At 39.7% G+C, this 12948-nt stretch overlaps 1 protein-coding gene across 1 annotated transcript in view; it reads left to right on the top strand.

The window, feature by feature from the left end:
• Positions 1–12948, top strand: part of vps8 (VPS8 subunit of CORVET complex) — a 30177-nt gene that overhangs the window by 9598 nt on the left and 7631 nt on the right. The window contains exons 8-30 of the mRNA XM_073481758.1: positions 675–761; positions 1015–1082; positions 3891–4044; positions 4148–4207; positions 4503–4610; positions 5000–5080; positions 5422–5592; positions 6408–6482; positions 6893–6928; positions 7213–7303; positions 7700–7746; positions 7847–7936; positions 8332–8378; positions 8531–8753; positions 9120–9209; positions 9811–9862; positions 9986–10028; positions 10157–10229; positions 10648–10767; positions 10970–11041; positions 11222–11341; positions 12484–12540; positions 12708–12790. Coding sequence (XP_073337859.1) covers positions 675–761; positions 1015–1082; positions 3891–4044; positions 4148–4207; positions 4503–4610; positions 5000–5080; positions 5422–5592; positions 6408–6482; positions 6893–6928; positions 7213–7303; positions 7700–7746; positions 7847–7936; positions 8332–8378; positions 8531–8753; positions 9120–9209; positions 9811–9862; positions 9986–10028; positions 10157–10229; positions 10648–10767; positions 10970–11041; positions 11222–11341; positions 12484–12540; positions 12708–12790 — 2048 coding nt within the window. The remainder of the gene's footprint in view (positions 1–674; positions 762–1014; positions 1083–3890; positions 4045–4147; positions 4208–4502; positions 4611–4999; positions 5081–5421; positions 5593–6407; positions 6483–6892; positions 6929–7212; positions 7304–7699; positions 7747–7846; positions 7937–8331; positions 8379–8530; positions 8754–9119; positions 9210–9810; positions 9863–9985; positions 10029–10156; positions 10230–10647; positions 10768–10969; positions 11042–11221; positions 11342–12483; positions 12541–12707; positions 12791–12948) is intronic.

Raw genomic sequence — 12948 nt, 5'->3', positions numbered from 1 at the left:
TTGTTTTTGGCGACGAGGCAGGACTAAAGTGTTAGTGGTGGACTGTTGAACATTCATAAAATTAATAATTTTTTTCCCATAACTTGAGCATGTAGTTTGTCTGAAAAAATATAAACCGTACATCCATGTCATTGATTGACATGTTCAGATTGTTAGAATCACAGGTGATGCCAATGAATATCAAATATGAAACTAACTTCAGCCTGGTGTGGTGCCGTCCCAAACTAACAGCGAGTTAGTGACAACATGATCACTTTTGGTCGGCAAAAATTGACGTTAGATCTGTGGACACACTTTATTTATAATTCGGCAAAAAGGAAAACAACAGTCATAGCAGTGTGGTACGACTTCAAATGTCTATTCAGGTTGCTTGTATTCTTCCCACTTAATCTGTAGCCACAGGTTTTTTCACAGTTTCCCTGTACTGCTCTGTAAAGGGAAACTGAGCATATATTTGCTAACATTAAGTTTGTGTTACTGGGCAGTCAGCTGTGTCAACTTTGGCAAATTTGCAAGCAAACCACACTGGCTCAACCTGTTATTCTCCTTAAAAAAGGTGGCTCAGGCATCTGATTTGGATGGCTGCGATTGTAATTCATTATCTAATATGTTAAAGTGAATTGTATTGAACATTGTCTTTCTCTCTCCATCTGTTTGTCTGTCTGCATGATTAGATTACAATGTGGGATCTAGCCAATGGGAAGCTTCTAAGAACTATCAATGATGCCCACCCTCCAGGGACAGCTATACTGCATGTGAAGGTATATACACACACGCACATGCACATGCACATGCACATGCACATGTTGTCTTTAGTGGAGCATTAATGTGTATGCCCGTCTGGCTGAAAAAGTCTTTCGCATACACAACCATGACCAAAGAAACATCTTTAAAACAATAAAACAAGTTTACACACACTCAGACTTTGGTCTAGTTGTTACATGGATTGGATCTTTCATACTGTCTATCTGGTTTGTGTCCCTTATTATTATTTCCCTGTGTTTGTTTCTGTAGTTCACAGATGACCCAACTCTTGCAGTGTGCAATGACAGCGGAGGATCGGTTTTCGAGCTGGCTTTCAGGTAAATGACTAGAAATTCTAAAAGGCCTCACCATGGGCAGGGCTGGCAGGGGGTGATAAGACGCACCTTTTCAGTGTTTCATGCTGCCTCCTGCAGCTGCAGTTGTCCCCTCCAGCCCCTCACCACCACCACACACGCATAATACACACACACACACACATACACACCAACATACAATTAGCTAACACACTAGCAAAGGTTTGTCGACACAAAACGCGGTTGGAGATGCCGCGACTTCTCTTTCGAAAAACCCGGGTTTGTCGCCACAGATCACGTTGGAAAGTGTCTCCTTAAAAGTATTCACTGGTTTCACACTCACAAATCTGAGTTTTAAACTGCAGTCACTGATTCGCAGTTTTCAAGATATGGACCTGAACCAATCAACAACATTACTAAACATCCATATACATCGTTTTGGGGTTTAGTTCCTCTTTAATGGCATAACTTTCTCAGTCTTATACCACCACCCCTGAAGTTTGTAACAGCCTGCCTTCACTAGAGGGGATTGCTTCACATATTTTGGTCAAAACTGTACCACTGTTGTGTTGATCACAATAAAAAATCCTAATTCAGGCCTGCCCCTGTTAATGAAAATGCTAGAAACATATGGGGGATATTCAGGATATGCCCTAAATATACATAAAACACAGGTTATGACATTTAATTACACACCTACTGAAGAAATCAACGTAATGTATAGTTTTAATTGGAACACACCCTTTATTAAATATCTGGGAGTAAATTTGCCTAAAGACATGTCACAGTTATTCAATATTAACTATAACAGTATTAACAAAAAAATATATGATGACCTCGATGGGTGGAGCCTGTTACCTCTTGACTTTGGAAGCAGAATTAGATCAATAAAAATGAATATTCTCCCTAGGTTATTATATCTTTTTTTATCATTGCCAGTGGAAATTCCTCTGAAACAATTTAGAGAGTGGAACAAACATATTTCACGATTCATTTGGAATAAACAGAGACCAAGGGTAAAATTTTCCACCCTTCAGCTTCCGGAGGAGAGGGGTGGCAGGGCCCTCCCATCTTTAAGGGACTATTATTTAGCAGCCCAACTGAGGCCTCTTGTATATTGGTGTAATCCCTCTTATGAAGCGAAATGGAAAACCATGGAGTTATCTTTAACAGATACACCAATTCATTCACTGCTTGGTTGTGTGGGGATGGAGGAAAAAATACTACATACAGAGAGCCAATGGGTGAACTGTTCATTGAAGGTATGGGGTGAGGTGGTTAAAAAATTTGAACTCCAGAAACAGATAAAACTACTTAGATGGCCAGCGTATGACCCTGAATTCACACCAGCATTATTAGATCATAGATATAAACAATGGACCTATTATGGTGTTACTGCTGTATGCAAAATTGTTAAAAAATGGGAACTTATCAGCTTTAACAATTTGTGTCAAATGTATGGACTAGGTGGGCAAGACTTCTACAGGTACTTACAGGTCCGTGATTATTTTTGTAAAAAGCTAAAAGGTTGTAACCCAGCAGAGCCACCAGTGTTTATTCATATATTTATGGATGCATACAACTCTGGGAATATTAAAGGACTTATAAGCAAGTTATACCACAGCATCACCTCTCTGAAGAAGGATTCAACGGACTATATAAGACAACGGTGGGAGAAGGAGTTAAATACTGTAATAACAGAGGACATGTGGTCAAAGGCCTGGAAAACACAATCATCCTCCACCAACTCCTGGACCTGGAGAGATTTTTGCTGGAAAAGTTTAATTCGTTTTTTTATAACTCCCAAACAGAAGTCCAAACAGACTGGTACACAAATTACCTGCTGGAGAGAATGTGGAGAGGTTCTTGCTGATCATGCCCATATTTTTTGGTCTTGCCCCTCCATTCAGTTTTTTTGGAGTGAAGTGACAAAAATTATTTCAAAGGTTCTATGTTTTAATATGAATGTATTGTTCACAACTCTCTATCTTGGGAATATGCCAGATGGGTTGAGTGAAGCTGATCAGTACCTACTTAGGGTCTTGCTGGCTTCAAGAAAGAAGGCCATCACAAAATGTTGGCTCCAGAAAAATGCTCCCACTACAGAATCTTTTGTTAATATTGTAAAACAACTACATGTACTAGAGCAAATGACATATTCAATCAGACTCCAAAAAGATCTAGGTGAAAAACGGTGGCAGAAATGGAAAGACTACTTAGCAAATGAATGAGACTGTATACACGTACTGGATATGATATTTGCCTTGTGGACTTATTGATCACCCCCGGACCTTGAATATGGGTAATTGTTCAATGTTTTGTATTTATCTTTTGTTCTGTACTAAAAGATGAAAATGACTTATAAATAAAGAGTTTAAAAAAAAAAAAAAACTGTACCGCTGTTGATTCAACATGTTGAATCTTGAAGGATTGTCAGATTTCCTGTCACTGAGTTAAGCATATCTTCTTATACTGACCATGGCTAAAGATTGCAGTGATATCAGAGGTCTGTTCTCATTCTCACTCTGATGATTGTTTGGTTTAAATTAGGTCATTTATTATTGATGTTATGACAGCTTGTTGAAAGCTAATGTCTGTTGGTATTTATGATGTCATATCCTGTTGGTTTGGAAGCACATAGTTTTAATTTACTGTTATTGTTCAAGCAGTAAACTGCACAAGTTGGAACCATTGTTAATGTTGTCACCTAATGTTGATGTAGTTTAAGTCTTACCCTTTTGATGAAAATGTGTATACATTTTAGGCAAACTCTAGTCATTTAATTTTTGTTAGATTTGAGATAGATAAATTTGTCTCTCTGTATGTTTCCAGGAGGGTGATGGGGATGCGGTCCTGTGACTCCCGGTGTCTCTTCAGCGGTTCTAAAGGGGAGGTCTGCTCTATCGAACCCTTACATGCTCCTCCAGACTTCAGAGACCATCCCATCACACACTACTCACTGCTGGCTATGGCCTCTCTCACTAAGGTATACAAACACACACATCTCAGTTCATACTTCATGCTTCTTCCTGTGCCTATCTACCTACCACTGTGTTAGTTTGTGATGTTTTTGTCTTTTCTTCAACCAGATTCTGGTCATTGGACTAAAGCCCTCTCTGAAAGTCTGGATGACTTTTCCCTACAGCAAGGTCTGCATTCCTGTTTTCATGTTCATCTTGTTGTTAATGAGTGTATATTGTCCCAGATATATTGACACAATGACTAATACGGGTTGTAAATGAAAGGGTTTATCTCACCCAACGTACAAGCTAGTTGACCGTTGGCCATGGTTTTTGTGGTGTGATGAAATGCAGCTTTTTGTCTGAGACACAGGCTACCTGAGGCGACACAGCAGTCGCAGGCACAAGGAAATTCTGCATCTATGAGCATGTGGAACATTACTTGAAGCGATGATGACTGATGTGATGCCTTCTCTTTCACCAGTCTGATCCATCCAGTGTTCCTCAGCTGGCCTGGCAGTTTGTTCCCGTACAGAAGACTGTCAACCCGATCCTGGCTTTTTCCAAAGGCGACACAGTGCACTTCCTCCTGGTATCTGCTCAACTATCTCTTTACTCCAAAATGGCAAAATACGGTTTAGACCAAATTTCCATTTATTTCGTATTTTTTTACATTATACTTCTCTCTGCACTTGAATATTGTGTTCAGATAGTATAATAGAAAAAATATAGATGTAAATTATGGCATTTCTTCTGCTTCCATGGGTGATCAAAGTAACGCTTGATGTAACCTTGATTCCAGTACTTGTTCTAGCCTCCAGACTGTGCTCAGGGGAATGTTATTTCATTACGTGCATTACAAATGCATAACACAGAATGGTGTCTGCATGCTAAACTGCTTCAAAAGTGTATTCTGAGATTAGTAATATGTGCAACAGTTTTTAGAGTTTGAATGTTCTCCTCTCCGCTTTTTTGATTCAGGTAAAGAAGGAGGAGACGGGGACCATCCATGTCATTAAACAAAGACAATTCCACCTCAGCTGTGACATCATTAGCCTGAGCGTAAGTAACTAATTCAAGTCCCACCACTGTGACACCAACAAGCCCTGTGATGTGTTATATCAGACCCTCTCCTTTTGTCCTTACACAGTCATATCGTGTAGATCTAAATATTCACCCTCCTCTTACTTACTAAGGAATATTCTGTAGATCTAAGCAAGGGGCCCCTCTAATAACATATATGAAGGATACATGAGGATATATGACTATATCAAGGTACCAAGAATTGTCTTCATTGCTGTGCATATATAGTCTATCTATCAGTGTGGCTTTTTTGTAAATAAAGACAAATGTTGTTTGCTTTAGTGCAAAGTGCTTGACTGGTTCTCCTCCTGTCTCTGCAGTGGATTAACAGTCGGACCCTGGTCCTGGTAGACAGCCATGAAAAGCTGCATGTGGTGGACCGGCCCAGTCAGGAGATTTTGGAGACTCTGGACTTGGAGCAGGTGCAACTGGTCTATAACAGCCGACATTTCAAATCGCTGGCCACTGGAGGGAATGTCTCCCAGGCTCTGGTGAGAGATTAGCTGATGGGGGGGGGGGGCAGGATCACAGGTCAAAGTTACTGGGTCAGAGGTCGAGGTGAAAGTTAAGATGAATGTTCTAAAACAATCTTTAAAGTGATTGTGATAATGAATTGGATTTGGAAGATAAGTTGTTATTGATCATAAATACACAGCTAGCGTTCAAAAAGTGAGTAGTTAGTTGCATACAGAGCGGAGAGGACAGCTTTATATGCATATTCGGGAGCCCAAATCACACAGGCTCCTGTAGAGGCAGGGGACACTGATTTGATAAAGACCTGCACACAGTTTCAGGATAGTATTTGGATGGTCTTATTTACTATGACTGCAATATCTAATCTGTTGTCTGGGTTCTTAGATTGTAGTGTAGGTTCCTCTGACATCAGAGACTGCTAGCGTTGCAGGAATGCAGAGCTAGTTGAAAATTAAGAGGTAACAGGTGGGTTACTGACCTGCTAAGGTGGAGTCTAGCCCTCCTCAACATAACCGTATGTCCCAGAGATGCAGAATTTCACTCCGTATTCAATCCGGATGTCCGGAAGTGGCATCATGTGAGGCACTTCAACAGATTTTGCACATCTACCTTTGAAGCCATAAAAGGCTCGAGCCAGTTTGCTTCACATACGCAGTCACGCTTTCCAAACACTGTAACCAGACTTGCATATGTAAAATCCGTGTCCACTGACAGGTTTGGAATTTTCTTAGAGCTACACTCTCCCATGAGTAGGTTGGCTGCAACAAATCTGCTGATGCACTTTAAATAAATACATCTTAACCATGTGCCTAACTGTGTGTCTGTCTTCCAGGCTTTAGTGGGAGAAAAGGCCTGCTACCAGTCGGTCTCAAGCCACGGAGGACAGATTGTCTATTTGGGCACCAAGGTACACTGTGCATTTGTTCTGTTTGTTGTTTGTATGTGCTCAACAGCTGTGAGCTGCCATCTCTGCTTGTGGAGTTGTCTCTCTCTGCACATTGGTCAGTAGTAATTGTTGGTAACCACTTTGAAAGATAATGCTGACTATCGTTGGGAAAAGCTGATAAAACACTTAAAACCCTTGATATTAATTTTTTACTATGTGGTACCAAGTAAGAAACACCAATCCGACGTCTTAGCCATGACCAATTTTCCTCAATGTATCCAGTAGGGATAAAACGATCTACACCATATATTTTGATATCATGATCTTCATATAATATGGCCTGTGGGCTTCCAGAGAATTCTTTACGAAAGTTAAGTTACTTTGGTTTTGCTTCTTAATCTTTAACAGTGTGTTACTCTCTTCTCTTGCAGTCAGCTCACATTATGGCTTTACGGAACTGGAGAGAGGTATGTATAGCCCCTTTTACACACTGTAACTCTGAATAATGCAGATTGATCGTGCTCTGCGATGCCCCTGCGATTAGTAAAGACTTGAGTGTGTAACTATAGTTCATCCAATCATCCTCCAGCCTGTTACATAGAAAAACATCTGTCTTGCGCACTAAAGCACTGGTTTATATGCACTGTTTTTTTATGTTTCATATATATAATAAGATTTTAGTCATCAGTTGACCAACAACTGCTTGCTTTGCACCTGACCAATGTCCCTCCTCGTCCCTGTCTGTGTCCAGCGTATAGACTGCCTGTTGAAGCAGGAGCATTTTGTCGAGGCTCTCTCTCTGGCCTGGTCCTTCCATGAGGGAACTGCTAAGGCTGTGGTTGGTGGGTATAAATTGTATTACACATCCAGCAGCCTGTAAAACAGGCAAAAACATACACACAGATGTAGAGGGCAGAAAGAGAGCATCTTCCAACCACCCAACCCTGATTTGCCCCTTCCATTGTCTTGGAGGCTGTCCTGGCCGACCTCAGTAGACAAATCAGTTGTGACTCAGACACTGTGACCAGACATTAGTGCTGCTAATTATCACTTGTCCAATGCTTCACTTGGACTGAATACATTAAACACAGTATCAGTGCTTGTTTTTTCAAGAAATTGAAATGTTGTCAGCATGCTGTTTAATCAATGATATTTTTAAAAGAATAGTATTAATACAAAAATCAATTGTGTGACAGATGAAAGATACAAGAATAATGTGTAACATGTGTTTATGCCAGGCCTTTTTGGAGATCCAGTGAAAAGGAAAGGAGTGGTAGGTGACAAGGTAAGAACAGAAAACCACCGTTCACTATATTAAATCTATCTACCTTGGACAGTGTACTCTCTGGACATGTTTGAACTTGTACCACTCTTTGTGTCTCCAGATGGTAGAGATCATTTTCCAGTTTACAGAGCATGCTTTGAAGAAGTGCCCTGAACAAGGCAAGATCCAAGTGATGGAGCAACACTTCCACGTAAGTTAACATGCCTTAAAGACCACACCTTACAGTGTCCTGTCTGCCACAGAGTCAGTACCCTCATGGCTGACACTGGAGTGTTTCAAAATAGAGAATACACTAGCCTGCCTCAAAGTTAAAAGGACTAACTGGTGGAGCGAACAGCATTAATCATATCACTACAATGTAATGTTCTACGGGGAAACCTTGGGGGGAGTCCTAACATGTATTTGGATGGCCCTTGACACACACCAACCCACCCAAAATGGTTGCAGACCAAGTACACCCCCTCATGGCAACAGCACTGCCTGATGGCAGATGATGATAGGAATGGAAAAGAAAACTCTGACATGGTGTCAATAAATGGTTTGTTTGAAACTCTTTCTCTTTCTATCTCTCTGCGGTGTGTTCAGGATGTGGTTCCAGTCCTGGTGGATTACTGCCTGTTGCTACAGAGGCCGTAAGTTTATATACATTTCATAGATGCACACAACCAGTATGTTTCTGAAAACCATTTTTTACTGTCACATAAGTATTAATAGAATTATCACTAATTCTAGCAAAGTAATCTACAAAAATTAAATATGTGTTTTTGTTTTTTTGTGTGTGCAGCGACCTGCTGTTCAACCAGCTGTATGCTCGGCTCGTGGAGAACACTGTTGCTAAGGGTGTCTTCCTGGAGTCACTGGAGTCGTACATTGTTGCTGACCGCCTTGGTCACCTTACCACACCAATCATGAGGGACCTTCTGGCCCATTACCATGGCAATGGTATGATGGACAGCCTGGAGAGATGCATTGTCCATCTGGATGTCACCAGTCTGGACATACAACAGGTGAGTGAGTATGTGACTGTCTACAGTAAGGACTGTATGGTAAGTAAATTATGCTGCTCACAGCAGTCAACAGTAACTAGAATTATTTGCTAAAACAGATGCAAATTTCAAGCAATCTCTTCAGTTGATAGATGGCTGCCCAATAATTGATTATCTGTAAATCATGAATAATATATGAAACATGTTGGACATTTTTCCATAAGAAAACTGTGTCAACCACTGACTTGATTTACGTTCAATGCAAAATCAGAAAAGGGTTAAATTAGGTGTTAAAAGAACAGATAAAGTAGACATCAGGTGTCTTGAATGATAAACTTATTAACACAAATTACTTTTTGATGTATTTGTGTGTATGTGTGTTTGAAGGTGGTTCAAGTGTGTTGGGACAACCAGCTCTATGATGCCATGATCTACGTTTTCAACAGTGGAATGAATGACTACATCACACCTATGGAGGTAAGTCCTTTACTAAAGTTGGTCATCACGTTCATCGTGTCAGACTTGATACGTTTTTAAAAAAAATGATGTGCTTAAATCAGTAAGATGACTTTCATTACAGTTGAATTAAAAGGTGCTCTATATATATATTTTGGGGAAGTCATTTAAAAGAATAGAGAGAAGAGGAAAAATCTGATTGAATTTCATGTCCAGCTCACCCAAAATCAAGAACTTTTCCCATTTACATGCATGTCCATTATGGAGCACTGTGAAGCACAAACTGAGGCTACGGTGTGCTAATATTTACGTATATAATATAATACGTTATATATATATACCATCGAGATGATAGAGAAATGTGTGCCAAAATGTGGCAATAAGTAGAAACCATCTGACCTTTAGGCTTACCAGTTTTTACCTGTTATTATATTGCTGTTTAAATTCTTGAAATTACCCTGCTTTATTTGTTTTTGTACAGTATCATCTTAAGTGTACACACTGTTTGGTGCTATGGTTCAGTTTTAAGTAATCTTTTTTTTGACATATTAATTTACATTTAAACCCCGAGAAATAATTGATAACATGCCGCTCTATGTTGTCTCTCACATTTATATTGTAGAAACTCTTTGCCGTGATTGGTTCACCAATTAGGGAGGGGAGAAGTCTAACAGGTAAGGCTGAAAACAACACCCCCTAGAGTTCATAGCACCGAATATTTTAAGCATCTCAATAGTGCAGAAAGTTTGAAAAGTATATTTAAGTCTTTAACTCTCTTCCTTTTTCTTCTTGGACAGAAGAGGAGGTGGTAATGGGAAACAAACTTCTGGTGTACATAAGGTGAGTTCACACAGATGTCAGTTTATACCACAGTCCATGAGTTTGTGCAGCTGACATACCCTATTGCAGAAAGTTTGGAGTTTGAAATAACGTGTGTGTGTGTGTAATGTGTGTGTGTGTGTGTGCAGCTGCTGTCTTGCAGGAAGGGCATATCCACTGGGAGACATACCTGAAGACCTTGTGGTTCAAGTAAAGAACCAGGTATGTAGATACTTACTATTTACTATAGACTTGCTTGTCTTTTTGTATGAAAATGAAAATGGTAGAGTCTACCTTTTTGCCTGTTATTAAATCTGGAAATGTTTTGTATATGAATGCGTCTGCTCTTTGTCTTCACATGCTGGATAGTGTGTGTCCTGGGGCGATGAGATTACTCATTACTCATTACTCTTACTCATCATTGTGTGTTATACTCAAAAGTGAATTGTTCTGCTGCACTGGTATGTTTTTATTTACAAAGCAATGGTAGTTGAATGTGTTTAGCTGAGAGGTGAGAGGGTGATGAGGGATAACACCACTGTTCATCTGAAGAAATGTAACTGTAGTCATTACAAGGAAGCCTTTATGCAATATATTTGTGGGCTAATGCAGTGTTTTTGTACGTGTGTGTGTGCCTCAGGTATACGAGTTTCTTATCCGTCTCCATTCAGCCGACTCGTCAGAGGAGGAGGAGGTTTTTCCATTTATTCGTACTCTCCTCCACTTCGATACCCGGGAGTTCCTCAATGTCCTTGCCATGGTGAGATCTCTTCATATCATTTTAACATGCAAGTAAATGTGTGATGAGTGTGCTGAAAGACTGGATGACTGTATCTTGCATAATCATAATCGTATTTCCCTCAGCAGTAGGTTGACATTTCAATTTTATACGGCGGAAAATGAAAGAGATTAACTTTCATAGGTTTTTTTCCCTGTCATTTAACATTTGGTTTTCTTTCTAGACATTTGAAGACTTCAAGAATGACAAGCAGGCTCTTGAGTACCAGCAGAGGATAGTGGACATCTTACTTCAGGTAAAAAATTACGAAAAACTTCCATGTGTTGTGTCTGTCCCACATACTTTTTGACAGTGATGGTAGCATGGAGCATAAAGAGAGGCTCAGTAATCTTTTCCTTTATTGAAACAGACACTAGCCATGTTTTTGTCTTTTTATCTTTTCTTTGATGATTAATATATCTTTCTGGTTACCTAGGTGATGGTTGACAACCCAGACTTTACGCCTTCCCAGGTGGGTGGGCTCTTCACCTTTTTGGCTCGCCAGTTGGCCAAACCAGACAACACGCTTTTTGTGAACAGGAAGCTCTTTGATCAGGTAAATAATCCCCAAAAGACTTCAAGTAATCAATGATTGTATTATCGTGATAGGTAAAGGTGCAATGAAAAAAAGTGAAAGTTTTCACCCTTTGGGACCCCTTTATTTTCCTTAAATGTATTGTGAGGACAGATTGATTGATTAATTCCACTATCAAAAAAAATATCTCTCAACTTTTCATATGACTGCTATCCAACTCCATCAAACAAAAGGTGTTTTCTTTTCACAAGCGAACTCAACACGGACGATGCCAGACAGTTTCTCTAAGAAACAGAGAGGCTGATTGTATGTTAAGATTACAGTTTATAGACAGAAAGCACAGCTGCTTTTACATGTCATTGTCCAACAAGGCCTTGTTGTCTGCACACCACGAGAAGCTCAACCTTGACAAGACAGCTGCTCTTCCTTCCAGGGAAGGCTTTTCCTTATCATAACGTCTCTCATTAACAATGAGGACTAGCTGGTAAATGTGGTTTCAAAGGAAGACCACCTGTCCTCACTGTAAGGAATACTTCCTGTGAAAATATGTGGTATAGTTTTGTATACTAACACAGGAGTTTCTTAGAGAAACTTTCCTTTGGTGTTTTAATATTGTTTTATTGTCTGTTATTATTGTACTTGATTTTATTGTAAAGTGTATTGAGACCATGTACCATGGTGATTTTGCACTCTAAACAATAAATTGATTGATTGATTGATAACACAATCACAGACATATTGTCAACCAGAGAATATCTTCCTTCATAGTGTCTGATTTCCTGTTGCTGAGTGAGCCCAAGTGTCATTTCATCTTTTATTTCCCTGCAACGGTTCTTCAGCCAGAAGGAGGCTGGGAAGTGGTCCAAGCCTTTGGTCCAAGCTCTTATCTTGGTTCTCTTTATGTGCAATCACAATCACCACTTGTTGTGATATTTAATCTGTCACAACTTGTTGGGTCAAACAATAGGTTGCTTATCGCAAAGATACTGGCATGAAACTATTGTAACTCTCAAATAAACTTCCTTAAAATATGTTTTTTTGTGTCCTTTACCACTTCCTCATCCATTATTTTGTCACATCAGCATATCCCATGAGGCAGTATTTCTTAGAAGTACCAACCTGATATCCACCTCCATTAATCTTTGGTCTTATTGTCTTTTCAGGTTCTGGAGTTCCTGTGTTGTCCAGACGATGACTCCCGACATACTGAGAGACAGCAGGTTCGGTTGAAAAATGAAAATAATCTGCTATTACCAAATATTTGAAATAAGCTACACCTCAAACAACTACAACAGTAAAATCCTGTTTTATATTAATGCATGAGAAATGATTATCTAATGATAGTGACACGTATATATATCTGGTCTTTATTGTGACTGGTGTGTAGGTTCTGTTGGAGCTGCTGCATGTTGGTGGTGTGGTCCAGTTTAATGAAGAAAGGCTGTTGGCTTTGGCGGAAAAGGCCAAGTTGTAAGTAGCCAAGCCAAGCCAAGTCCCACCTTTCACATAACACATATGATCATCGATCCATAGTTAATATAAAATGCTGATGACAGTCTCACAGTGCTGCTTTTCATTGGTGTGGTTAACTATCTGTGAAAACACCAGAAATTGCAATATAATTCAGT

The sequence above is a fragment of the Pagrus major genome, chromosome 15, assembly GCF_040436345.1.
Source record: "Pagrus major chromosome 15, Pma_NU_1.0".
Classification (NCBI taxonomy): Eukaryota; Metazoa; Chordata; class Actinopteri; order Spariformes; family Sparidae; genus Pagrus; species Pagrus major.
This window is presented reverse-complemented; position numbering and strand designations above follow the sequence as displayed.